The following is a 27,852-nucleotide window of genomic DNA, read 5'->3' on the forward strand; positions in this document are numbered from 1 at the left end:
AGCTGCATCTGTGACCTACACCACAGCTCACAGCAACACTGGATCCTTAACTCACTGAGTGAGGCCAGGGATCAAACCTGTGTTCTCATGGATGCTGGTCAGATTTGTTTCCACTGAGCCACAATGGGAACTCCTGATGTGTGCCTGTTTTAGATGGCTACATATGGGGTACTTTTTATTTACCAGTTACAGTTATTTAAAAGTTAATTCAGTAGTTTTCTACCTTTATTTTTAAATCTATGGGAAATAATTGTATTTTGGGGGGCTCTCAGCTATTGTGTGATACAAACATTTTTTTGGAAGACCTATTACTCATGAAAACTTGAATTTGGAACTACTGAAGCACTTAATTTTTATTTATTATTACCAGAAGTGTGTATCTCACGTCCAAGTGGATAGCAGAGAACTTGATCGAAGAAAGACGTTGCAAGTTACAATGCCTGTCAAACCTACAAATGATAATGATGAATTTGAAAAGCAAAGGACTGCTGCTATTGCAGAAGTTGCAAAGAGCAAAGAAGTAAGATATTAAATCACTATGAATTTCTCATATTTTTTGCCATTATGTTCTGTTTAGATTACTCACAGTCATTATTGTCTTTTCACATAAAGTAACTAATTGAACAAATTTTTGACATTGTTCTTCCGTATGCCATCAGTAGAAAACGCCTTAGTACTTTATCGGGTCTTAAGCTTACACATTTTACCATAAACATTCTTTTTTCAAATTTCCTTAACAATTCCATTGTTACTTTTATAAACAAATCACCCTTCTTTTCTCCCTCTTTCTTTTCTTCTTAAAGTATACAACTGAACACACACTTTCTTTTTTATTTAAGAAGGTTTCCTATTATTGGGAAATATGATGCTTTTTGAGGATAATTTATCCCATAACAGGAACTTTTGAGGAATGCAGGTAAAAATTAGAGGGTAAATCAAATCAAAGGCTTAGTATTAACATTTTTGTGATTTTTTCCTTCATAAATCTTATATATAGTAAAAAATAATTTTTGTCTTTGGATTATGCTTATTTTGTGCACCCCCTTTTATCATTTACTATTAGTAGCCTAAAGATTTTCTTTTCATTATTTTAAATTTCTCAATTATTTGAAATAGATGTGTTTTTCTCTAGTTATTTGTTGATTTTTAGATTTTGATAAGAAATTTTAGTTCAGGAATTAGTTGTTTAGACAAACTTAACCAGTGAGATTGAATAGCTTTCTTTATTCAAAACCAGTAGTAAATCTTAGCTATTTTCTTATTTAAATTTTAAGTAGGAGACTTCTTGAATTTTGGTAGTTCTTCTATCATCCATCTAATGTAGGGGACAAGAGAACAAATTCTGGAACTAGGCAACCAGGAAGCATGTCTTGCTGACAACCTTAAATTTTGTACCCTGTTTTCTTAATGAAAGAAAGCAGTACCTACTTATGGTTACTGTGAGAATTAAAAAGCAATAATCTTTAAAACATTTAGAATACTACATGGCACAGATTATGATATGTTCCTAAACTCAAGTTCTGCTGCTTGTCACTCATGAATCCAGTACAGAGAGAGAGTGTTGGGTAAAAGGAAAGGTAGCTTTATTGAGGAAGCTGACAATCCCGGGGAGAAGGTGAGCTCATTTTCCAAAAAACCAACTCCCAGCTCCCCAGGTCTTGCTTGAAGGTTATATAGGGAAAAGATTATATAGGCTACGTGATCATATGGGGGAGCAGTCTTCTCTTTTCAGAAATGCTTGTCTTGACTGCACAATTCCAAGTAGCCGTCAAATCTTGCTTGTGGTTGGAACATTAAGTCATAAAATCCTAGAGAATAAGGAGCAGGGTTGGAACCTGTAGAACAAATAATCTTCAGTCTTGTTATCCATCAACAACTTTCTCCAGCAGCAGCAAGCTAAGGTAATGGTTAACTAGGGTAGAAGTCAGCCATATCAGCCATATTAAAACAAAGAAATAAAGTTGGAATAATGCTATATAGCTGAGAGTCCTTAGTTACAGTCTCACTACCTCAGTTACAATATTCCTTTGCTAAAAGCCCTCAATAAAAGTGACTGTTGCTATTTCTCAATATTTTCTCTTTTCTAAGGCACATTTAAAAACTGATTTTTAGGAGTTCCCTTTGTGGCTCACTCGGTTACAAACCCATCTAGTATCCATGAGGACATTGCAGTGAGCTGTGGTGTAGGTCATAGGCAGGGCTTAGATCCCATAGGCCAGCGGCTGTTGTTCTGATTGGACCCCTAGCCTGGGAACTTATATATGCCATGGGTGCAGCCCAAAAATAAACAAATGCATACATACATAAAAAATTAAAATTTGGAGTTTCAGAAGAGGGTATTGGAACTATATCATTTTCTTAATGGTAATAAGAAAATTGTTCTTTTGATTTACATTTTTCTCAGATGACATTCCTCCCCCCTTTTTTTTTGTTTTGTTTTCTTTGGATAGTGAGTTGAAGCTTTTATTTTATTTAAAAATTTTTTTTTAATTTTATTTTTTAAGAGTTGATTTTTTCATTGTTATTATTATTTTTTTAGTAGTTATTTCCCCAATACAATTTGATGTGGTTACTGCTGTCTATGTATTGGAATATATTTAACATATGGCGGTGTGCCTCATTTTTTAAATATAATTGATCACCTTATATTTTCCCATAAATATTTGACTAAAAAAAACATTGTTTTCTGAGTAGAATTTAAACTTCTCAATTTATATATGAGAGTTGATGGAGGCTTAAAACTATAAAGGAACTTGTCTGAGGTTACCCAGTGACAATTTTAGGACCAACCTATGTGTATTACAGTAGTAGATCATATCTTTATCTATATATCTATATTTAGATAAATAATACACATATATTTAATCTGTGTCTAAGCAGCAAAATCACATAGCAATGTAATTGTTCTAAAAGATATTTTATTTTCATTTAAACATTTATATGGATTTGGTAGAATCTATTGCAAAATACCAAGTGATGTTTTTCATTTCATTTTTCCTTTGGTTCTTCATTGAACAAGTATTTTTTGAGAACCTGTTATATGCAAGGAAGTATTTGAAATGTTCAGGTTAAAACAATGAGCAAATAGACAAATGATTTCTGTCCTTATCAGGCTTATCTTTTAGTAAGGGGGACTGACTATTGGCATAATAATAAGTATGTAAATCATATGGTAGGTTATAAGTTGATAAGCGCCATGGGAAAAAAGAAAAAGTAAAGTAGGATAGGGAGTTGGGAGTGCCAGTTGGTGAGGGGAGTAGGGGGTTGCGATTTTAAAAAGTATGGTCAGAAATTGAGAATTCTTTGAAGTTTTGTGTAGTTTATATTCTAGCAAGGATAGTAAATAATATAAGCATACTAAATAAGTAAATTACAGATTTCAGTCTTAAACATAGTAATTTGATTAGGCTTCAAGATGGTGAAGTTTGAGCCAAGACTCTAAGGCAGTAAGAGAATTAGTATTGTGGTCATCCGAAAAGAGTATTCCAGGAAGAAGGAAAAGTCACTGCAAAGGTGCAAAAGCAGGAATATATGTTGAAGGAATAGCAAGGCGACCAATGGAAACAGAGAAAGCAAACGGATAAGCTCTAAAATATAAAGTCAGGAGTGAAAATGGAGTCAGCTTATGAGGTCCCTGAAGCCGTCTTAAAGACATTCAGAAAGATATGAGGAGCCTGTGGAAGGTTGTCAGTGCATCAGTACATCAGCTGACCTACATTTTAAAAGTCTAATTCTGGCTGTTGTGTTCAGAAAAGTAAGATTGAAATCAGACAAGTTAGGCAAGTATTGAAGTAATTCAAGGGGAGAGAAATTTTTTGTAGTGATGGCAGCTGTGTAGGTGGTGCAAAGTTTTCAAATTCTGGTATTTTGAAAATATAGCCATCAGGGTTTGAGACAGACTAAATATGGAGCTTGAGAGAAGTGTCGTGAATGACTTCAAGAGTTTTGCCATGAAAAACTGGCAGGTTAGGGTTGCTTACTTGGAATTGGAGAAGACTGGAGTGGCACTGTGTATTCTGTTTGAACAGCTTAATATTGAGGTTCCTGTCAGGTATCCAAGTTTAGTAGGCAGTGAAACAGAGAAGAGTGTAGTTGAAGGGTGAGCTTTGGAAAGGATTATGCATTTGAGAGTAGTAGCCATATGGATATTTAAAATCATGAGGTCAAATGCAACCACTAAGGAAAATGACAGTTGAAGGGAAGAGAAAAGGATAAGGAGTGAACCCTGTAGCATTTCAACCTTAGTAGTTGAATGAAAGAAGTTGAAGCGACCAAGGTGGGACCAGCAAGATGGGATCAAAATAAGAGAACTACATCATGAAGGATGGAATATTGAGTTTATGAAAGGCTGTTGAAAAGTGGTGTAAGATGTGGCCTTTTAGTGTAGAGTTAGGGAAGTCATTCATCCCTCCACATTGCTTTATCATTTGTATAGATGTGGTAAGATAAAGTATGTATGTGCAGGTATCTGTGAGTGGGTTGATGTGGTAAAAGTCTATGCAAGTTCTTAAAAGGTTTCAGTTTGTTTGTTTTGTTTTGTTTTGTTTTTGGTGAGGGGAAAACATGGTCAAGTAGTCACAATGGTGGAGAAGATGTTTGAGGTTCAAGGAATGAAAATATGTGAAATAGTGGTTTGAAAGATTGGGAGGGTGACTGTGGTAGGAAATAGAGTACGCTTGCTAGACAGCATTAGGGACCCACTTGTGTTTCATGGTCATGATGATCTCACAGATGCCTAATTCACATTGTATGGACAGGATGGTGTGGCTCATAAAAGACAATACCAGTTACCTTATGAGTAATTTTTAAGTTGTGATGTTTCCAGATATTTGTATGCTTAGTGAGTAACAGCTCTTTCAAGCTCTTCATGTTGATGATGTCATTTAATCCTCACAAAATCCCCATGAGGTAGGTTTTCTCATACCTGTTTTAAGGAAGAGAAACCTGAGGCTCATGGAAGGTAGAAGTTAAATGACATGCCTGAGGGTAGGATCTAAGAAGTGCTGAGCAAAGGTTTAGTTCCAGCCTTGTCTAGCTCCAAAGCCTGTGTTATTACCTATACTACATTTCTTCCCCATCTAATAAACTGTATCACATCAATATAAACTCACATGTTATATAAATAATGACTATCAAGACAGTGCAAATCTTTTTTTGGGGGGCGGGGGGAGATTGCAGAAGCCCAAAATTGAATATATCCAATAATGAGTCTTTGGAAATGTGGTTTTCACTTGGTTTGAGTTAAATTAAAATATTATAGTGTTCAACTACCTAATAGAGATATTTAATATGCTCTCCACTGATGTTCATCTCACATCATTTTTCTGTTTTTTGGATTCTATTTCTTTATATTTTCATCCAATTCAAAATAATTTCCCTAACTTATATAAATGTATATCTAGGATGTTTTCTTACTATAATCATTTTAAGACACATTAAAAAAATTGATAACTATCACTAATAAAAATCAACTCTTGACTTCTGCTTTTATTAGATTTATTAGAAAGCTGTAAAGATAGTAGATAACCAGATATTTTATTTTGTTTTTTAATTTATTTTTTAATGGCTGGACCTGTGGCATATGGAAATTCCTGGGCCAGGGATTGAAATCCAAGCCACAGCTGTGATCTATGCTTCAGCTACAGCAATGCCAGATCTTTTAATCCAGTGCAGTGGGCTGGGGATTGAACATGTACTTCTGAAGCGACCTGAGCCACCACAGTCAGATTCTTTTTATTTATTTATTTATTTTTATTTTTTATTTTTTCCTGCTGTACAGCATGGGGATCAAGTTACTCTTACATGTATACATTTTTTTTCCCCCACCCTTTGTTCTGTTGCAATATGAGTATCTAGACAGTTCTCAATGCTATTCAGCAGGATCTCCTTGTAAATCTATTCTAAGTTGTGTCTGATAAGCCCAAGCTCCCGATCCCTCCCACTCCCTCCCTCTCCCATCAGGCAGCCACAAGTCTATTCTCCAAGTCCATGATTTTCTTTTCTGTGGAGATGTTCATTTGTGCTGTATATTAGATTCAAGTTATAATTGATATCATATGGTATTTGTCTGTCTTTCTGACTCATTTCACTCAGTATGAGAGTCTCTAGTTCCATCCACCACAGTCAGATTCTTAACCCACTGCACCACAAGAAACTCCAAGATATTGAATTTTACATTGTGTGAATAACAACTGTGGGATGCTTTTCAATCATGAGTTTGTATCTTTCCAAACCAACGTCTTATGTTCCAGTCTTTTCACAATAATTTTGATAAAACAATAATGAAATCAAATTCAGATCTGGTTATACATATAATTAGTTCAAATAAGTTAGACAAAAATAAGAACTATGTATGTCAAAGCTTTTATACATAGTTGGTAAGACATAGCATATCATATATTTAATGTAAATAATAAATTAGCCATGAGAGTTTTAATCTAGTGTTAAAATTTATATTATTTGTCGACTTTCTTAGATTATAGAATCCTATTATTGGATCATGGACAGAATGTACTTGATTCCTAGCTAGATAGGTTTGGTGCCTTGCTAAAGCCTTGCCATGTACTTGAATTTGTAACACAGGTCTCACGATAGTGGTCAGGTATTTTGCCCTAGAATCATTTCTAACATCTTATCTCCATAATGCTTGTATTCTTTTATTTTACATTTTTGTCTGCTTACATTTATTCTGATGATTTGCCTTGGAGATTTAAAGGTTATAATCATATAATTTTTTAATTGCATCAACCAGACTTGGGTAAAGAAGAGATTATGACTGCTATATATTTGTTTAAAAGGATTAGCTAATATTTCATTTTTTTCCTGTAAAACATAATTTAGAAACTTTAAAGTAGTTTGGTTTTGTTAAATATTTTTACTCATAGCTTAGCCTTTAGAGCTTTTTAAAATGCTATTTATTTACATTTCTTTTATCTTTCTCTTATCTGAAGACCAAGACATTTGGAGGAGGTGGTGGTGGTGCTAGAAGTAATCTCAACATGAGTGCTGCAAGTAACCGAAACAGGGAAATTTTACAGAAAGAAAGGTCAACCAAATCAGAGGGAAAACATGAAGGTGTCTATAGAGAACTGGTAAGGCTAATGAACCAACTATAAAGTTAATGTCTTTTTCCTTTAATAGCCTTGATTTTACAAAATTCTTTCTCATAACCACCACTGGCTTTTTGAATGTATAATGGATAGCTGTGACAACTCTAAAAAGGCTTTCATTAAGGATTCCAGGGAAACTTTGGATAGCTGTCACAACTCTAAGAAGGCTTTCATTAAGGATTCAGGGAAACTTTGGATTGTTTGAAAAATAATTTACTATGTTTTGCTTAACTTTCTAGATAATGAGTAATGTCTTTTAGAATGGAATGATAAGCCATCAAGTTAAATAGAAAACAATCAATGGAAATTATATTCTAAAAGATGATGCATTAAGAACATACAATTATCTCCCCTTCCCTACTCTTCCCACACATTTCTTTTCTTTTCTTTTTCTTTCTTTTTTTTTTTTTTGTCTCTTTGTCTTTTTTGGGCCGCACCCATGGCATGTGGAGGTTACCACGCTAGGGGTCTGATCAGAGCTGTAGCCTCTGGCCTATGCCACAGCCAAAGCAACGCCAGATCCAAGCTGCATCTGTGATCTACACCACAGGTCACAGCAACACTGGATCCTTAACCCACTGAGCAAGGCCAGGGATCGAACCCACAACATCATGGTTCCTAGTCAGATTCGTTTCTGCTGCGCCACGACGGGAGTTCCACATTTTTTATTTAAAATTTTGTCTAAAGTGATTTTGTTCTTTGGGAAAAATATATTGAAACAGTAAATGTATATTATAGACTCAACTGCAAAATATTCCTGGATTTTTGAGATAAATAGGAGTCAAGATATTTTTGTTATGCCTCAGTGTCCTCAGATATAAGGAAACTGACAGGAATTCATTTTCCTCTCCCTTTAGAGGTTGAATGATTTTGTTTTTGTTTTGTTTTAAATTTTATTATTATTATTTTTGGCCACACCTGTGGTATGCAGAAATTCCTAGGCCAGGGATCAAACCTGTACCACAACACTGAGTGGAGCCACAACAGTGACAACCTGCTGAGCCACCAGGGAAGTCTCTAGAGGTTGAATGACTTTGGATGATTTTGCCTATAGAGTGATAAGACTAGCTTAAGTAATGAGAGTTTATTGTCTCATATAACAAGAAATTCAGAGGTAGATAGGAATAAAGGTTGGTAAATTCAACAGTATAACAATGTTGAAATGCTGGTGGGCATCTCTGTAGTTTCTGGGCTTTCTTCTCTGGGCTATAGGATTCTCCATTTGTTTTATCTTCATGCAAAAAGTTTGAAGGAAGTAAAGGGAGCATTTTTCTGAATGTGAGTCTGTTTTATCAGATAAGAAAATAAATTTTGAAATCTCTAGTAAACTCCTTCTTGGCTTATTGACTAGAACTAGGTCATTTGCCCATTCCTAAATCATTCACTAGCCAAGGAGAATGGGTTTACAACGAGGCCAAACTAACTCTTCCTTGATTATATGACCATCTCGTTCTTTAAAAAACAAGTCAGTTTTCAGGTTTGAGTGGATATAGTGAGCTGAAAAAGACACAGTCACTACATCAAGAAGCTCTTAAACTTGAGTGAATTGAGAATCCTTGTCTGGGAATGTCTTGCCATAGAATACCAAAGACCAGCAGTTTGGATTGTTATGAGGATTAAACACATATGAAGGGAGTGATATTACAAAGGTAGCGGAATAAAGGTTCAGAAATTGACCCCTCCACCAAAACAATTATTAAACTAATAAACATTGTCTGAATCAACTGTTATAGAACTCTGGAGCAAAGTCAGATTCTTGCAACATACAGAGTAGTGACAGATGAAGAAAGAAGCTGATCATTGGCTGACCATGGAAAAAAGACTCTAGTGATCACATATCACAAGGAATATGATCCTTACAAAGAAAGTTCAGAAAAGTTACTTAGCAAACTTAGAACTTGAGTCTTCATTAAGTAACAACAGCATCCCTGAGGAGGAGTGAGAATCTGATTTCCAAAATCACCGTCATTACAGTATTCAAAATTTTCAGTTTCCAATAAAAAGTTATAAAGTATACCAAAATAAACAAACAAAACAATAACAACAACAAAAATCCAAACCAGGAAAATATGACCCATTCATTGGAAAAAGAAGAAATGAAACTATTCCTGAAGAAGCCCAGGCATTGGACTTACTAAACAAAAACCTTAAATCTTAGAAATAGTCTTAGAAATACTTAGAGGTCTAAAGGGAATCATTGACAAAGAGCCAAAAGCAGGAGAACAATATGTGAACAAGTAGGGAATATCAATAAAGAAAGATTATTTAAAAAGAAGCAAAATAACATTTCTGGAAAGTACAGTAACTGAAATAAAAAAATTTCATTAGTTAGGTTCAGCAACAGACTAGATCAGGCAGAAGAAAGAATCAATTAACTTTAATATAGGGCAATTGAAATTACCTAGTCTAAGATGCTGAAAGAGAACAGCATGAAGAAAAATAGAGCCTAAGGGCCCTATGTGGTACTATCAAATATACCAACATAGCATTATGGGAGTTCCAAGAGAAAAGAAAAAGAGGCAGAAAAAATATTTGAAGAACTAATGCCCCCAAATTGCCAAATTTGATGAAATCATGAATCTACAAATCTAAGAAGCTCAAAGAACTCCAATTGGATAAACTCAGAGGCACACCAAGATAAATAATCACATTGTTGGAAGCTAAAGACAGAAGAAATCTTGAAAGCAGTGAGAGAAGCAATTCACCAAATAAAAGGGATCTTAAGTGAACAGTGTTTTATCAAACTATGGAGGCAAGAAAGCAGTGGGTGATATACTGAAAGTACCAAAAGAGAAAAAACCTGTTAACCAATAATTCCTTATTCAGGGAAAAAAAAAAAACTATTATTTACGAGTGAAGGAGACTATCAGAAGGACAACTTGAAGTGCTGGTGTAAGTTTGAATGTACATGAATTATTCTAATGACCAGGTACCCAATTCTTTTGCATGTTATATGGTTTTTAGTTCTTTATTTTCAACAGTTGAAGGAAGACGTGATTGGGATATCAGTTGATAAGTCCTTAAAATAATTTTTGATAATAGATATTATAGGTTGAATTGTGTCCCATTCACCATCACCCTGCACCCACCCCCAGCAAGATATGTTGAAGTTTTAACCACTAGTACCTTCAAATGTGACTCTACATGGAAATAGGGTCTTTACAGAGGTATCAAGTTAAAAAAGAGGTCATCAGGTTGAATATCACCTTAGTTTAATTTCCTTATTAAAGAAGAAAAATTTAGATACAGAGAAAGACTCACACAGAGGACAGATGGCCTGAAGATACACAGTGAGAAGATGGCTATGTGACTGGAGTGATACATCCATGGGAATGCGAAAGATTGCCAGCAAACAACGGAAGCTAGTAGAGGCAAGGGAGTTTCTTCCCTAGAGCTGTCAGAAGAGCATTGCATGGAGTTCCCATTGTGGTTGAGCAGGTTAAGAACCTGACATAGTCTGTGAGAATGTGGATTTGATCCCTGGCCTCACTCATTAGGTTAAGGATCCCGCATTGGCTCAGTTGCAGTGTAGGTCACAGATTTGGCTCAGATCCGGTGTTGCTGTGGCTGTGATGCAGACCAACAGCTGCAGCTCTGATTTGACCCCTAGCCCAGGAACTTTCATATGCTGCAGGTGCAGCCATAAAAACAAAAGAAGAGCATGGCTCTGCCAACATCTTGAATGAGAGTTTCGTAAACTGCAAATCGGGTTAACAAGAAAGGTAGAATAACTTATATCGTGGTTGGATGTTAATTGATTCTTAAAAGTGTTTTTAGTTAAGTTCCATATATGTGACAATACTCTTAGTTCGACACTGACTTGGGAAATAATTAAGAGAGAGGAAGCTTTTAGAAGGTTTGATTATTTTTTGTACTCGGATAAGATGGGTGAGTTATAGTTTTAATGTCCAGTCCTTTTTACATTTACTTTAGATGTATAAAAATTAGAAAGTTAGATATGTTTCCCTCAGCTGGTAATCATAATTGAGTAAATTTCTCTACAAAATATGTTTCTGTTACTTAAACAGTTCTTTGGAGCTCATTTGAATTGTGGCTCAATGGGCTAGAGACCTGATGTTCCTGTGAGGATGTAGGTTCCATCCCTGGCCTCAGTGGATTAAGGCTCTGGCGTTGCTGCAAGGTGCAGCATAGGTCACACATGAGGCTCTGATCTGGTATTGCTGTGGATGTGGCTCTGGCAGCAGCTGCAGCTCTGATTCACTCCCTGGCTTAGGAACTTCCATATGCTGCAGGTGCGGCTGTAAACAAAACAGTTCTTTAATTCTACTCAGGTCTAGATTTTTCAAGATTTGGGGTCCTGATATTTATAAAGTAGATTTTCCTATTGGGGGTACAGGTTGTAAAAGCATTACAGATATTATTGCTAATAAATACAGAGCAGAATACTGAAACAGCAGAGAATAGAAAAAAAACAAAGCTACTGAGATGGTACCATTTTGTTAGCTTTTTTGCATTTTTGGAGAGGTGCTATCTAAATTGCATTTTCTTAGGATGGACAAGTATCAACCATGAATATTTTTCATTATGTAGTTTTCACTGCCCACATTATATTCAAAAGCCTTATTCTGCCATGTGATAAAATTTCTTTTTTTGTTTTGCATTTGTAATGGTATTTGTGAAATCAGAGTAGTCAAGACACAACCTTGCCTATCACAAATCACTTTTGGACTATTAGTGTGAAAAAAAAACAGCAAGTGAATGATATATTAATATCATATTTTCCATAAATATCAGTTGTAATTTTTAGTTAAATACAGTATAGAGTTAGAAGCTAATACCTTGCTTATTTCTTGGCCATCAGCATAGCTTTTTTTTCATCCCTTACAGGTTGATGAGAAAGCTCTGAAGCACATAACAGAAATGGGCTTTAGTAAAGAAGCATCAAGGCAAGCTCTAATGGATAATGGCAACAATTTAGAAGCAGCACTGAATGTACTTCTTAACAGCAATAAACAGAAACCTGTTACGGGTCCACCTCTGAGAGGTATAAATCATTAAGCAATATGCCAGATAGTATTATTTGCTTTTCAGAGAAATACATGTTGTCAACAGAGGAGGCTGGGTTTTGTTTCTGTGAAGGCTGTAACTTTTATATTTACCATTATGGTAGGTGGAAGGAGCATCAGTTTCAGAACCACAGAGACTTGTGTAGGTTATTCTTAGTTTCATTGTCTTCATCTTTACATGCAGTGGATCTAATACCTTATTTAACAAAGTTATGAGTAATACAGAAAATATAAAGTAACGAGCTGTATTAATTATTTCTAGAACTATGCCACTTGTATAAGTGAGTAATTACAAACTTTTAAAACTTAACAGGAACATAATTTTCATTTAGTGTTATTTTAAAATTATTGTATGGTCTATGTATTATGTGATTTTTTTTCAAGTTCTAATCTGTACGCTTTTAAAAAATAAAGAAAAATTGTTTAGAAATGATTTTCCTTAAGAGGTAATTTACACAAGTTCAAATTTCCAGATCATTTTGAGGACTAAAGGTGCTAATCAGTATAATCATTTAAAAACATTTTTCTTGTAAAAGATGTAGATATACAGAAAAATATGAAAAGAAATATGTATATAGGGAGTTCCCATGGTGGCTCAGCAGAAACAAATCTGACTAGTAACCATGAGGACGCAGGTTCAATCCCTAGCCTTGCTCAGTGGGTGAAGGATCCAGTGTTGCCATGAAATATTGGGTAGGTGGCAAATTCAGCTTGGATCTGGCATTGCTGTGGTATAGGCCAGGGGCTACAGCTCCAATTCTACAGCCTGGGAACCTTCATATGCTGCAGGTGCAGCCCTGAAAAAAAAGACAAAAAAAAAAAAAGAAATATATAAAGTTCTACTTAAGATGTCTGCTTATATTTTAGTGTATAGTCTCCTTTTGTTTTTGCATGTAGAATATATATGTCTTGCTTTACTTCTTAAGGTAAAGGAAAAGGCAGGGGACGAATAAGATCTGAAGATGAAGAGGAATTGGGAAATGCAAGGCCCTCAGCACCAAGCACATTATTTGATTTCTTGGAATCTAAAATGGGGACTTTGAGTGTGGAAGGTAGGCTAACTTAAGGTAGATTTCTTTTTAAAACACCAAACTTTTATTTGGGATTTTATAAAAAAGGTATAATAAACCGACAATATGAACATCTACTCTATGTGTTTATAAATGTATTTAATCACAAATTTCCTATTTGATGAAAACACTGAAGAAAATTTAAATTGTTGCATTCTGAAAACACTAAAGCTTATTTAACCCCTTTAACTATATGATGGGCAATATCACCAGACTCTTTCCCCCGGTTTTAATAGATGACAGGTTTAATCTATGAAAACAGATTGTTATGTTGGAGAAATTTTAGTCATATAACTTCATTATGAAATTGGCCTTTCTCTTTTTTCTATACATAATACATATTGTTTGAAAATATGTAGTTAGAGCTAGGGTTAAATGAGTGCAGTGAGTGAATATGCTTCCACATTGTGATATATTTCTTAGTATGATATATTTTAGTGATTAATATTTAAAGAGAATGATCATGTTAAATGTTTTCTAATTTAAGCATAGAATATAATAAATATTTTCTAGAATTGTAAGTTTATGACAGGATTCCAAAAAGTTAGGAAAATATTCTTTTAGTCTTCTCTTTCAGCTGTATTTTAATTAATTTTAGACTCAGAGATAAAATGCTTTTATAATAAATTCCAAGTATACAGGTTTCTTTTTTTCTCTTTTTTAAAATGATTTTTATTTTTTCCATTATAGTTGGTTTACACTGTTCTTTCAGTTTTCTACTGTACAGCAAAGTGGCCCAGTCACACATACATGTATATTTTTTTTCTCACATTATCTTCCTTCATGCTCTATCATAAGTGACTAGATACAGTTCCCAGTCCTATACAGCAGGACCTCATTGCTTATCCACTCCAAAGGTGATAGTTTGCATCTGTTAACCCCAGATTCCCAGTCCATCCCACCCCCTTCTGCTCCCCCTTGGCAATCAAATCTGTTCTCCAAGTCCTTGAGTTTCTTTTCTGTGGAAGGGTTTATTTGTGTCATGTATTAGATTCCAAATATGTGATATCCTATGGTATTTGTCGTTCTCTTTCTGACTTACTTCTGAAGTATTCAGATTTTATGAAAATGAAATCTTTTGTTATATTACTCCCTAAGCATTTCACAATATGTTTGTATCTACAAGGTGAACAGGAAAGTGTCTACTGCTTCTTAAAATCTCTCTGACTTCTTTTGTCCCAGGCTCCCTTTATACTATCCCAATCAGAGCTCCTTTGATTTCTTTTTATCCTTCCATATCCCTACGTTTGCTTTTGACCTCTAGAAAAAATAATGAGTTTGAGAACAAGAGTAGTAATTCTGTTGTGAACTGTGTGTCCATCATCTTTCAGTTCTCAAAGAGCATGCATACCAACCAAGTTTAGTAGTATTAGTATTCTACTTGCAAAAGGTTACCAAAGTTAATTAAGATACATGGCATAAATAATATACTCAAAACCAAACATCAGTGTTAGATTAACTTCTGAGGGGACAGAAATTTGTGAACACATCTGTTAATATTGGATATCGTTTTAATAGAGTGTTTTATGTTTCATTATTTTTATTAATATGATACAGAGTCAGCTAGAATGTGAGAAAGATATAGACATTATAATAGTATTCCACACCCTTGATTTTCACAAGGAATATAACTTGTGACCTTCAGAAATCCCTAAACTCAAAAATTAGATATTTCTAGTATTTGTACAGGCACTTAAATTTTAACCAAATTCATGTGTCTTTCATCGTCCTAACACTAGAAATTATCCCTGCCAACTTACTTTAGAGTTTTCTGTCCTATTTAATGACCACTATTTTCAGAGAAGCAATTTTTTTTTCTTCCTATAAGTGGTGAGTGGCAAGGCCAGCTACCAAGATGGGAGATGGGCAGAGGCTGCTAGGGTAGGTGGCATTTAGACAAGTCTCAAGTCAGAGTGCTGAGGGAAGAGCAGTCTGGTTGGAGAGAACTCAGCACATCCAGGCTTGGAGGCATCAGAGCATTAATTGCTATGCCTAGGAGATTATGGGAGAAGTAGGGATAGAAGGCTAGATGTAGAAGTTGTAGGCTGCAGCCACATCAAGAGGATTTTTTTCTAGGGGTTTTTTATTTTATCCAGATGACAGTACAAAGCCATGAAAGGATTTTTGAGAGGATGAGAGTAACAAAGTATGGTGCTTTCAGAAAAAACCATTGTCCATTGGCAAAGTGGAAATGGGATTGGAGTGAGGCTACAATTGTATGTGTTGTAAGAATTATTCATTCTATAAATTAAATATTTTATGTATTATTTATTTGTGCCTGGTCTATGAAAAATGGCAGGTATATAAAATTTAATAAAATACCCTATTTAAAAAAAATTAATTGAAATAGATTTTGTAGCTCTTGCCCCAAAGAAGCCCACTGTTAGTTTGTGAGACAGAAAAAAAGCACAAACTAAAAGGTCATAAGGATAATTATTAAAATGAATTTTATTATTTACTCGGTGTGAACCATTTTATCATTTACTTTTTAATCATTTAATTTAAATGATAAGACTTTTATCATTTACTTACTGTAAGCAACACTGAATAAAATATAAAGACTTGGCAGAAGTGTTTTGAATACAGCCGTAAAACATGATCTGGCTTATTTATAATCTATAATGATGTTATATTCTTTATTTCAAAGTTTTATTACCAAAATAAGACTAACTAGTTGTTTTGAATGGCTAAGGAATCCTTTAATCAGGCAGACTTGAAAATACTGCTTGATTTGCTGTTTCATTGTTTTAAATGTTTGACCAGAGAAACATTCTGTCCAGTAGTGGCTTTTCTGACCATAAACTCTCTTCTTCGATGATGTTGACATCATTCAGAGGAGATTGATGATAACACATGTGAACACAAACATCTGGATGATGAATATATATATGGACTGAAGATTTTCCTGTTTACAGATATTTCTTATATAGGTAAACCTCAAAAATATATATCACAAATTTAGTTCCAGAACACCACAATAAAATGAAGCAAGTCACATGAATTTCTTCGTTTCTCAGTGCATATAAAAATTATGTTTATCCTATTTTGTAGCCTGTTAAGTGTGCAATAGTATTATGTCTGGAAGAACAATGTACGTACTTTAATTAAAAACACTTTATTGTTGGAGTTTCTGCTGTGGTGCAGCGGAAACAAATCAAGACTAGGAACCATGAGGTTGTGAGTTTGATCCCTGGCCTCGCTCAATGGGTTAGGGATCCGCTATTGCCCTGAGCTTTGGTGTAGGTCACAGATGCGGCTCGGGTCCCTCGTTGCTGTGGCTCTGGCATAGGCCTGTGACTACAGATCCAATCAGACCCCTAGCCTGGGAACCTACATGTGCTGTGAGTGCGGCCCTAGAAAAGACCAATATTTTATTGTTAAAAAAAAATGCTAGCCATCATCTGAACCTTCAGCAAGCCATGGTAGTAACATCAAAGATCACTGATCACTGCAACAAATATCATAATAATAAAAACATTTGAAATATTGTAAGGATTACCAAAAAAAGAACTGAAGTGGGCAAATCCTGTTGGAAAACTGGCACTGGTGGACTTGCTTGAAACTGGGTTGCTACAAACCTTCAGTTTATAGGAAAGAAAAAAAGAAAAGAACACAGTACCTGCACAGCACAGTAAAACTTGGTGCACCTGTGTTCCCTTGGCTGTGTCTTTATGTAACGCTGTTACAGTAAAAGCGACAGGATTGATGGAAATGTTTGATGTGTGGTCATCCTCAGGTGTCTTGCAGAGATGAGGTTCTGTTACTCCTTCTCTTGTTAACCCACTTATACTACTGGGGTATTTTTAGTTGAGCTGAAGTTCATAGAATAATAAACAGTTGAGGCAAACTACTGAATTGCTTTTCTGCTTTTTTGATTTCGTATTTCTTTTTTAATTGAAAATCAAGTCCAGAATAACCTTCTACTTTTGTAAAATTGAGTCTCCACTTTGGTTTTTCCTCAGAATTTAGTCATTGTTCCATAAATCTTACCTTCTAAAATTAATTATTCATTGATGAGAGAAAATGTTGGCCATTTTTCTAAGAAAATCTAGAAATCTTTTCAGGATAGAGTTTCCATAAAGTTTAATGGTTAAATGCCTTATGGACAACTAATGAAAAATAATTATGGTTTTATAATTTTATTTATATTCATATCATCATTGTCATTTTGGGGGTCTGTTATAGTCCTAAATTGATTATAAAGAAGTAATCATGGAGTTACTGCTGGGGCATAGTGGTTTAATAATCTGGCTTGTCTCTGTGGAAGCTCTGGTTTGATTCCCAGCCCTGTGCAGTGGGTTAGGGGTCAGTTGTGGCTGCAGCTGTGGTGTAGGTCGCAGGTCTGGCTTGGGTTTAATCCCTGGCCCAGGAATTTCCATGAGCTATGGGGGTGGCGGAAAAAGAAAAAAAAAAAAAATCGTGATTCAGTGATATGCATATTTGGGGTTTTAAAATGTTCGTTTTTAATTCAGATTAATTATCAAACCTCTCTTGCTTCTATGTTTGGTATCATTTTAGCTGTCTGAGAATTTTGTTTAGTTTGGGTACCCCTAGAAGTCACATTTTAACCACATAAGCCTAGGTCTGGATGGACTTATGTCATAGCAGATTCTGTGTAATGTGTAAGCTTGTTGAAAAAAAAAAAAATCCTCTAAGAATGTATTTCTGACAAGTTTAATCCAGGTAAGTAACACATTTACTTTCACATTGTATTATATAGTTTTAAAGAACAAAAGTGTTTCCAGACTACTACAGTAAAGCAAGTATCTCAATGAAGCAAGTCACACAAACTTGTTTGATTTTCCAGTTCATATGAAAAGTTATGTTTGGAGTTCCTATTATGGCTCAGCGATAATGAACCCAACTAGTATCCACGAGGGTGCAGGTTTGATCCGTGGCCTTGCTCGATGGGTTCAGGATCCGGCATTGCTGTGAGCTGTGGTATAGGTTGCAGATGCAACTCGGATCTGGCTATTGCTGTGCCTATGGCATAGGTGGGCAGCTTCAGGTCCAGTTTGACCCTTAGCCTGGAAACTTCCATATGCCCTGGGTGTGGCTCTTAAAAAAAAAAAAAGACAAAAAAGGTTATGTTTACACTATTCTATAGTCTCTTAAGTGTGCAATAAATAGCATTATGTGTAAACAATGTAAAAACTTTAAGAATTACTTTAACCGTGATAGAAAATCACATATAAAGAATGTAATAAAAAAAAGAATCACTTCATGGCTCAAAAATGCTAACCATCATCTGATAATTCAGAGTTGCCACAGACTTTTTATTTGTAAAAAATAAAGTATTGGCAAAGTGCAATAAAGTGCAATAAAATGAGATATTCCTGTAATTGACCATCACGTGTACTTTTCCTAGAGATTTTCTCTTATTCACCTTTTGGTTTATCTTTTAATTGAAATCAGATTCTAATCAAACTAATGTTAGTTGACATTATTATTGATATTCTGAAAAATAAGGTTGGATTACATTGTTTTATGAGAATAATCACTAGAGTATTCTATGTGATGTATAATGATATAATGTGAATATTCAGTTGATCAGTTTGTGATAGGTTATGTTCCAAAAGGCTCTTATGTATAGGTTTTCTTTAAAATTTTGGTTTTATAGACTAGATATAGTTTGTGGCCAGATCAGGACAGCTTTTAAAAGTCACTTTTTATATACCTTAAGTTTATATATTACTTGATGTAATACATGGCTACCATTCAAAACAATGCCCACTAGAAATACAAGTTTCAACTTGGTACAGAAGGAGTAGGTTTGATTCTATCTGTTATCATGGAAAATATCTGAGTTGGCCAGAGATATAAAGAAAGGATGCCGGCATACCTTAAGACACTGGACTTTACTGTTTTAACACCTAAATAAGACCAGGACAACCTTAATTTGTTATGAATGGGCAGTAAGAGATGTTGTGAGAAAAGTTGACAGAGTAATTCCCTCGAATCTATATTCCTTTGTTTCTGTAGCTTATTTTGTAAATTATGTGTTACGTTTTATTTATGTTTCTCCATATTTTGTCAAAATTTTAGATAAGATAGAGACTATGACCCAGTTCTATAAAGGATACACACCTAGAAAAATATGTAACAGAATTCAAATGAGTTGTTTTTAATGAAAAGGATGATATTTTAATTAAACAAATATAGAGACAAAGGACTTTTCCAGCATTCATAAATATTGGACATGGCCGTAGGTGATAAAGTTTCACTCAGTCTCATGTCGTACTTTTCCTGTTTTATTCTGTGGCTCATAGAATTCTTTAATCTCTCAAGAAGCATGATTATCTGAGTCTCAGTCCTTTTGTTTTGCCACAGTAATTGATAAGAGCACCTCATAGCTAGTTGCATCCATGTCCTTTCTACTTTCAAGCATGCCAGCTTGATTCTTTCTTGTAAGACTTACTGAAGGCAGTAAGAAATAACCAACACCTCTCACCCCCCTAACATACTAAGTTCTCTAAAGCACTGACCTCATTAGTTAGATGATCTCAGTTCCAAGACAGTAGGCTACAGTTTAACAGTACACTGAGGAGTGCTAACTTCCTGTTAGGGATGAGGTGACTTTCACTATCCTGCACCCTTTTTACTAAACAAGTTTTACATTTTTGGTTCTGTCACTTCTATCATTCTTCTTCCTGGCGTGAATTTCTAAGTTAGTTTGCTTTAAGTTGTAAGCCACAGATATCCAAATAAACAAAAAAGTAATTCATTGTCTTATATAACTGGAAAGACTTTTTCTGTCTTCAAATTGTGCTTTTTTTGTGTGTGTTTACAGACTGCCTTCATGTCGTAGCAAAGACTGGCCCAGATAAGGCCAGTGTATAAGGGGACACAATGACATATAAAGATAGATCAATAAAAAGACTCATAATTTTTGCAAGCATGTTTTTCTGGGAAAAGATAAATACCTTCATCATATTACTATTGATTTCCCAAGCTCAACTGAGTCCCACTGGGGATGTTGGCATTGGTGCGTATGAAGAGGTTGGAACAGAAATTTAAAGAGACTTGGATAAAAGAGCACTGCATTGGTGTGAAATCTCCGTTCATAATATGAAAAAGTAATTTAAAAATTCTCAGAATCAAGTGATCCCTGTGCCTGGAATATCAGACAGAAAAAGACCTTCCTTTTTTTTTTTCTTGTTTTTTCTTTTTTTTTTTTTTTTTTTTTTTTGTCTTTTTTGCCATTTCTCAGGCCGCTTTCGCGGCATATAGAGGTTCCCAGGCCAGGGGGTCTAATCAGAGCTGTAGCCACCGGGCATATAGAGGTTCCCAGGCTAGGGGTCTAATCAGAATTGTAGCCACCGGCCTACGCCAGAGCCACTGCAACGCAGGATCCGAGCCGCGTCTGCAACCTACACCGCAGCTCACAGCAAGGGCAGGGACCGAACCCGCAACCTCCTGGTTCCTAGTCGGATTCATTAACCACTGCGCCACGATGGGAACTCCAGACCTTCCATTTTTTAATGTCTGTATCTGTCCCCTTCTTAATCAGGAAAGCATAGGCCTTCTTAATTGATTCTGTCAGAATTATATGTAAAGGGGAGGAAGAAGAGCCCATGATAAAAAGCAGAGTTCTTTTACCAAGAGAAGAGGGAAATTGGACAGGATGTTGGGGGCTGATTCTACCAAGAACCGAATCTACCAGTACTTAATTCTACACAGCTCTTATATTTACTAGTTGTATGCCTTTGAGCAAATTATATAATCTTTTAAACCTTGATTTCTTTCTTGGGAAGTGGGAAAATAGTAGCATCACCTAAATTTAGAGCTTTTGAGAAAACCATATTAGAGTATGTTAAGTACAGTGTTTGGCACATAGGCCTCCACATAATGGTAGTTTTGCAGCAATCACCACCACTATCATCATTATCATCATTATCATCATCATTGTGACAAGCCACAGCATCTCCACTCATTGTCTCCTCATCTGCATCTCCACTGCTCTGCTTGAAGTCCTTATCCACCCTCCACTGACTCTTTGGAGAACTTTATCATCTCATTTTCCATACCGCAGTGAGCGATCTTTCAGAACACATTTTTTTTTTTTCTTTATAGAAGTATAGTTGACTTACAGTGTTATGTTCCTGGTGTACAACAAAGTGATTCAGTTATTATATATATGTCCTTATTCATATTCTTTTCCATTATAGTTTTTTTAACAGGATGTTGATTATTGTACCCTGTGCTATACAATAGGTCGTAGTTGACTGTTTTGTATATAGTATTGTGTATTTGTTAATTCCAAAGTTCTAATTTATCACTTGCCTCTACCTTTCCCCTTTGGGTATAAGTTTGTTTTCTATGTCCTTGAGTCTGTTTCTGTTTTGTAGATTTCATTTATGTCATATTTTCGATTCTGTGTGTAAGTGATATATGGTATTTGTCTTTCTCTTTACTTACTTAGTATGATAATGTCTGCATCCATCCATGTTGCTACAAATGGCTTTATTTCATTTTTTTATGGCTGAGTAACATTCCATTGTATATATGTACCACACCTTCTTTATCCATTCATCTATCCATGGACATTTAGATTGCTTCCATGTCTTGGCTATTGTAAAAAGTGCTGCAGTGAACATTGGGGTGCATGTATCTTTTTGAATTATGATTCTCTCTGGTTATATGCCCATGAGTGGGATTGCTGGATCATATGGTAGTTGTATTTTTAGTTTTTTAAGGAACTTCCATACTGTTTTCCATCGTGGCTGTAACAATGTACATTCCCACCAAGGGTGTAAGAGGGTTTCCTTTTCTTCACACCCTCTTCAGCATTTGTTGTTTGTAGACTTTTTGTTGATGACCATTCTGACCTGTATGAGGTGATACCTCATTGTAGTTTTGATTTGCAATAGTTAATGAGGTTGAGCGCATCTTTTCTTTCTTGTGCTTTTTAGCTATCTGTAGGTCTCTTTGGAGAAATGTCTATTTAGATCTTCTTCCCATTTCTTGATTGGCTTATTCGTATTTCTCTTGATACTGAACTGCAAGAGCTGTTTTTATAAATTGGAGGTTAATCCCTTGTTTCACATCATTTGCAAGTATTTTTTCCTATTCTGTGGGCTTTTTGTTTTGCTTATGGTTTCCTTAGCTGCACAAAAGCTTTTAAATTTGATTAGGTCTCATTTGTTTATTTTCGTTTTTATTTTCATTACTCCAGGAAGTGGATCTGAAAAGATACTGCTGCGATTTATGTCAGAGTGTTTTGCCTATGTTTCCTCTAAGAGTTTTATAGTATCCAGTTTTATATTTAGGTCTTTAATCCATTTTGAGTTTATTTTTTGTGTCTGGTTTTAAAGAGTATTCTAATTTCATTCTTTTACATGTAGCTGTCCAATTTTTCCAGAAGCACTTATTGAAGAGACTGGCTTTTTTCTGTTGTATATTCTTGCCTTCTTTGTTGTAGATTAATTGGCCATAGATGCATGGGTTTTGTCCTGGAATTTCTGTTCTGTTCCATTGATCTATAAGTCTGTATTTGTGTCAGTACCATACAGTATTGATGACTGTAACTGTATAAGTAGAGTCTGAAGTCAGGGATCCTGATTCCTCCAACTCCAGTTTTTTTTTTCTCAAGATTGCTTTGGTCATAAAATGCCCTTAGGAATCTGATAGGGATTGCAGTGGATCTGTAGATTGCCCAGGGTAGGTATAGTCATTTTGACAATAATGATTCTTTCAATTCAGGAACATACTATATTTTTCCATCTGTTTGTGTCAACTTCAGTGTCTTATAATTTTCAGAGTACAGGTCTTTTGCCTCCTTTAGGTAGGTTTATTCCTAGGTATTTTATTCTGTTTGATGCAGTTTTATTCTCTTTCACATTTCACGTCAGTTTAAATAGTTTGGCTTATAGATTTATAGATTGAATTTTGAAGAATTAAGAATAGGGACTATAGGAAGAAATGTGATAGAATGGTAATAGTTTAATTAGAACAGCAAGAAACTAGGTCAAGATTAGAGAGAGAATGTGTACTATTAGGCTAGACGGTCTTGTGAAGGATTTTCTCAAGAAAGGATTGCCCATGTATTGACTATTGTGTGTATATTTACATCTCATTGCATCAGACAACTTCCCTCCTCATTTCCCTATGCAACTGATTTATTGAAATTGTTGGTAGAATGCGTACTTGGAAGGTAGGAACGAATGGTTGCTGTGTGAATAGTCATAAGCCATTAGCAAAACAGAGCAAATGTGTGGTTATCTACCCACTACCTGTCACTTTCTCTCTATCCCTAACCACCCATGACCTTTGCAGTCCTTGACTTTTTCTTATAGGACTGATTCCTTTCTTCCATTACTTTTTTTTTTTTAAATGCAGATTTGCCCCACACTTCTTGATAGTGTTTTACAGTTAACTTGAATTAATTGTTCCCGGTTCTGTTTTGTGGACTTGTAACCTTAACAGTGAACAATAGTCTATACCAGTACTACTTAGTGTCAGATCTCAAATATGTACAAGTAAGTACTGAAATTGAAAGTAAGTATTCAGAAACTCTTTCAGCAGTTTGTCAATGCCTCAACATTTGTTACTGCATCTTATAAAAGTAACAGTCAGTAGTTGATTGGAAATTAAAAACCAGAACCAACAACTACAACAAAAACCCTGATCCTTGGCTAGAGTTACTTTGAAATGCTCTGATCTATATTGTTACAACATTGTGGTCTCTAGATTTGCAAACATTCTGACAGCATAGCACCTGACATTTTCCTTTTGTCAGGCCAGCGAACCAGGTAGTTTAAGGTGTTAGATAAAGTACTGCATGGGAAGTGAAAATATGCCACAGTATTGCACATGTAATGTATTGATTAATAGTATAAATTTGATGCTTATTTGAATTTAATAATTGTATATAAAATTTGTTTGGATTTGGAGTAACTTTAGTGAAAAATTTTAAAGGTAATGTATTTAAAGTTAGTTAAAATTAGCTTACCATAAATTTGAAATACACTTTTTAAAGATATGTTAAGTTTTTTAAAAAAATCAAGAAGGGATCCTAAGCAGGCAGTTGAATTTGGAGATCAAGTAGAGGTAAAAGAGCCAGCAAAGGAACCTGAGAAAGTAGCTGCCAAAAAGTTGGAAGGAGTATGAGAGAAACTGAGGGAGAAGGATGAGAAGTGTCCACCGGATTTACATAGCAGTGTGCTGGTGAGTGTTTATAATAGATGGTTCCGGGGGGAGGAGATGGGATGCTCTGATATGTAGTCTTTTCTGATTTGTGTGGTAAAAATATTCCCACTGTGGCAGATTTCAAGCCATCAACAATTTAACAACTAGATTGCAGATTTTCTGAAAATTTAATAATCAGTTCTTGTGCAATGTTCAGACTGGTCCCAACACACCAGATTAGAGACCTTGACAAAAATAGTGTCAGTGAAGTAGTGGGGTTAGAAGGAAAGCTGAAGTATATCAGTAGAAAATGTTCTATGGATATTGAAATGATTATTTTGAAGAGAGTGGTAAGAAAGAACATATTTAGCATGGGATGCTTTAGGCTTGGGATGATGGGAAATTTCTCTTCCTATCGCGTAATATTTTTAAAAGGCTACATTTTATTTTTTACTATATGGAGAACATAATCACTTAATAACCATTTACGTTTATATATACCTGCTAGGAATGAGACATAGTTCCTCGTCTTAAGCTTTGTCATTTAAGTCAGAATTCATACAAAATAAATTTATAGAGGAAGTAGTTTTTTACAGAATAAACAAAAGTATATAAATTCTGAACTGGGAGTTCCTGTCATGGCTCAGCAATTAAAGAACCCAACTAGCATCCATGAGGACACGGGTTCGATCCCTGGCCTCGCTGAATGGGTTAAGGATCCAGCATTGCCATGAGCTGTGGTGTAGGTCACAGATGTGGCTTGGATCCTGCATTACTGTGGCTGTGGCATAGGGTTGGCAGCTGTAGCTCTGATTCAACCCCTAGCCTGGGAACCTCCATATGCCGCAGGTGCCCTGCTAAAAAGCAAACAACAAAGAATTCTAAAGTGATTTTTATAGACAAAGAGTTTTGTGATCATTATGTAATATACACAATATCTAAAGATATTTTACACAAAGCCCTGATTTGTGTAATTGAGAAAATTGTTTGAAAATTTTGATGTGGGGAGTTCTTGTTATGGCTCAGTGGTAACAAACCCAACTAGTATCCATGAGGATGCGGGTTCAATCTCTGACCCCACTCACTGGGTTAAGGATCCGGTGTTGCCGTGAGCTGCAGTATAGGTTGCAGACATGGCTCGGATCTGGCATTGCTGGGGCTGTGGTGTAGGCTAGCAGCTGCAGGTCCAATTTGACCCCTAGCCTGGGAACTTCCATATGACATGGGTGTGGCCCTAAAAATATTTAAAAAGAAAGAAAAGAAAATTGTGATGTGGAAAAAATTGTGTATATTCTGTTTTATATATAGACATAGAAATATTAGAGAGTGTTATTCTTCTGTTTAAAGTGAATTGATGTACCAATCAGTTAATACCATCTTTTTGTAACAAATATCTTTAATGATTTGTTTTGGTTTTGATTTATTTGTTGAAGGATTACTCAGCACTGATTTCAGCTGTTCTACTTGAACTAATGTGTGCATTAGAAGGTAACCTTGGAGAATAGACTTGTGGTTGCCAAGGGGGAGGGGGAGGGGGAGGGGATGGGATATATGGGGTGCTTGGGGTTAATAGATGCAGACTATTGCCTTTGGAATGGATTAGCAGTGAGATCCTGCTGTGTAGTACTGGGAACTATGTCTGGTCACTTATGATGGAGCATGATAACGTGAGAAAAAGTATGTATATATGTATGCGTAACTGGGTCACCATGCTGTACGGTAGAAATTTGACAGAACACTGTAAACCAGCTATAATGGGAAAAAATAAAAATCATAAAAAAAGAAGGTAACCTGTTATACTGTGGTACGATGATGTTTTAAAAGTAGTATCTAGCCCATAAATGGACAGTCCTTTGGTCTTCCATTAATGGAAAGAGAGTATTAATTTTAGGTCAGAATTCTGGCAGTCCTAGCATATAAATTTGTATTTTCAATTCATCAGAGATTGTGAAAGAGCTTTTGTGATTGCTGCATCTCATCAGAAGTGAACAGATGTAGGTGATAAAATTGTAGCTAACATGTTCTTGGTTACATTCTGTTTTGTTTCTCTAGGCAGGCAGGTTGACACAGTGAGAAGATTGTGGGCTTTTGCTTCAGGTAGATTTGAATTTAGCTCTGGCTTCAACATTTTATAGTTTAGCCTTTCTTAGTTTCTTCATTTGCAAAATGAGGATAATAATATTGCTCTTCAGGGTGGTTGAGAGAATTGTATGATGTAGTTAAAAGACCTTTGAAGTAGAATAAAGCAATAGTAAAATCTTAATTAAGCCATCACTTCAGGTAGGTGTCTCAGAATAAAAAAAGGAATCATCTCATCTTAGGAAACAAAGCGTACCTGTTTTTTTACTATAAAAAAACAGGTACAGCTGCAACTAGAGAATGAATACTCTGCAAAGAAGTATTAATATTTTAAGTACCTCATTAATTCAGCACATTCATATTATACAAACCCAAATAATTTGTGACAGTTAATAAATTCATTCTTAATGATCCTTGCATTTCAAATTATGGGAATGTAGAACATTATTATCAATTATCTTGTATATTGAAACTCATGGTGTGTTGTAATAGGCACATTTTACTACAAGTCAAGTTAAGTGCATGTAGCATTCTTTAATTAGTTTTATCATATGAACTTTTATCACTTTGACCTTGTAGATGTTTTTGTAGATTTATCTGTTTTGCAATGGATTTTTCTATCATTATTTGCTAATTTTCCTTTTCCTTTTATTTTTCTATTTAATATTAAGTATTACCAATTTCTATTTATGTTTTTGTTTCATCTTTTCCTTTCTTCATCAAGAAAGAAAAAAAAAAGTGATGCATTTTATTCTGCTTCCTATTCAGAAGAGTTTCTCAGTTTTCTCATTTACTGCTAGAGTGACAATAGACTTGGCCTGTGGTGCCAGTTAGTATTTTGATGGTTAGGAATCATCATGCCTTCTCAGGAAGGACAACAGGGAGCAACTAGAACTTGAACTGCTAATTGAGGAGCTTCCTATTTGACTTTGGGGCTATTTCTTTATTTATTTGAAATCACCTTTTCCACAACTTAGTGATCGAGCATATTCTGTTTTTTATTTAATTGGTAAGTTCAGTTTCAAAATATTCACTTTATATTTGATTTCATTACATAACTACCTAAGATAAGAGATATTAGATTTAAGGAAATCCAAGAATGAGGAAATGTTTAAGGACCTTTCTTGGCTTACTGTTATTTTACTTTGGAATAAAAAGGTTATATATGAAAAACTATGTTCTTTTAAAACAATTTTATCTTCTGCCTCATTTGAGTATATTTTTTTAGAAGTTTTTACTGAGAGTTTATTGAATCTATAATGAATTTTTTAAAAATTGAAATATTTGTAATATTGACTTGTTTGATCTTTTAAATATGTTATATCCTCTCAATTATTATTTTTTTTAATTTTTTTCTCTGAGTGGTATTTTATAGTTTTCCTTGTAAAGGTCTTTTCTTTAATGTTACAATGATTTTTATTTTTCCATATAGCTGATTTG

General features: G+C 34.9%; 1 protein-coding gene across 4 annotated transcripts in view; it reads left to right on the plus strand.

Annotated features, from left to right (window-relative positions):
• TDRD3 (tudor domain containing 3) overlaps window positions 1-27,852 on the plus strand; it is a 182,576-nt gene that overhangs the window by 101,431 nt on the left and 53,293 nt on the right. For all 4 annotated transcript variants that reach the window (XM_005668459.3, XM_013980575.2, XM_021065650.1 and 1 more), the window contains 4 exons: window positions 371-520; window positions 6,951-7,091; window positions 11,958-12,114; window positions 13,063-13,188. In XM_005668459.3, coding sequence (XP_005668516.1) covers window positions 371-520; window positions 6,951-7,091; window positions 11,958-12,114; window positions 13,063-13,188 — 574 coding nt within the window. The remainder of the gene's footprint in view (window positions 1-370; window positions 521-6,950; window positions 7,092-11,957; window positions 12,115-13,062; window positions 13,189-27,852) is intronic.

The sequence above is a fragment of the Sus scrofa genome, chromosome 11, assembly GCF_000003025.6.
Source record: "Sus scrofa isolate TJ Tabasco breed Duroc chromosome 11, Sscrofa11.1, whole genome shotgun sequence".
In the NCBI taxonomy this organism is placed as follows: domain Eukaryota; kingdom Metazoa; phylum Chordata; class Mammalia; order Artiodactyla; family Suidae; genus Sus; species Sus scrofa.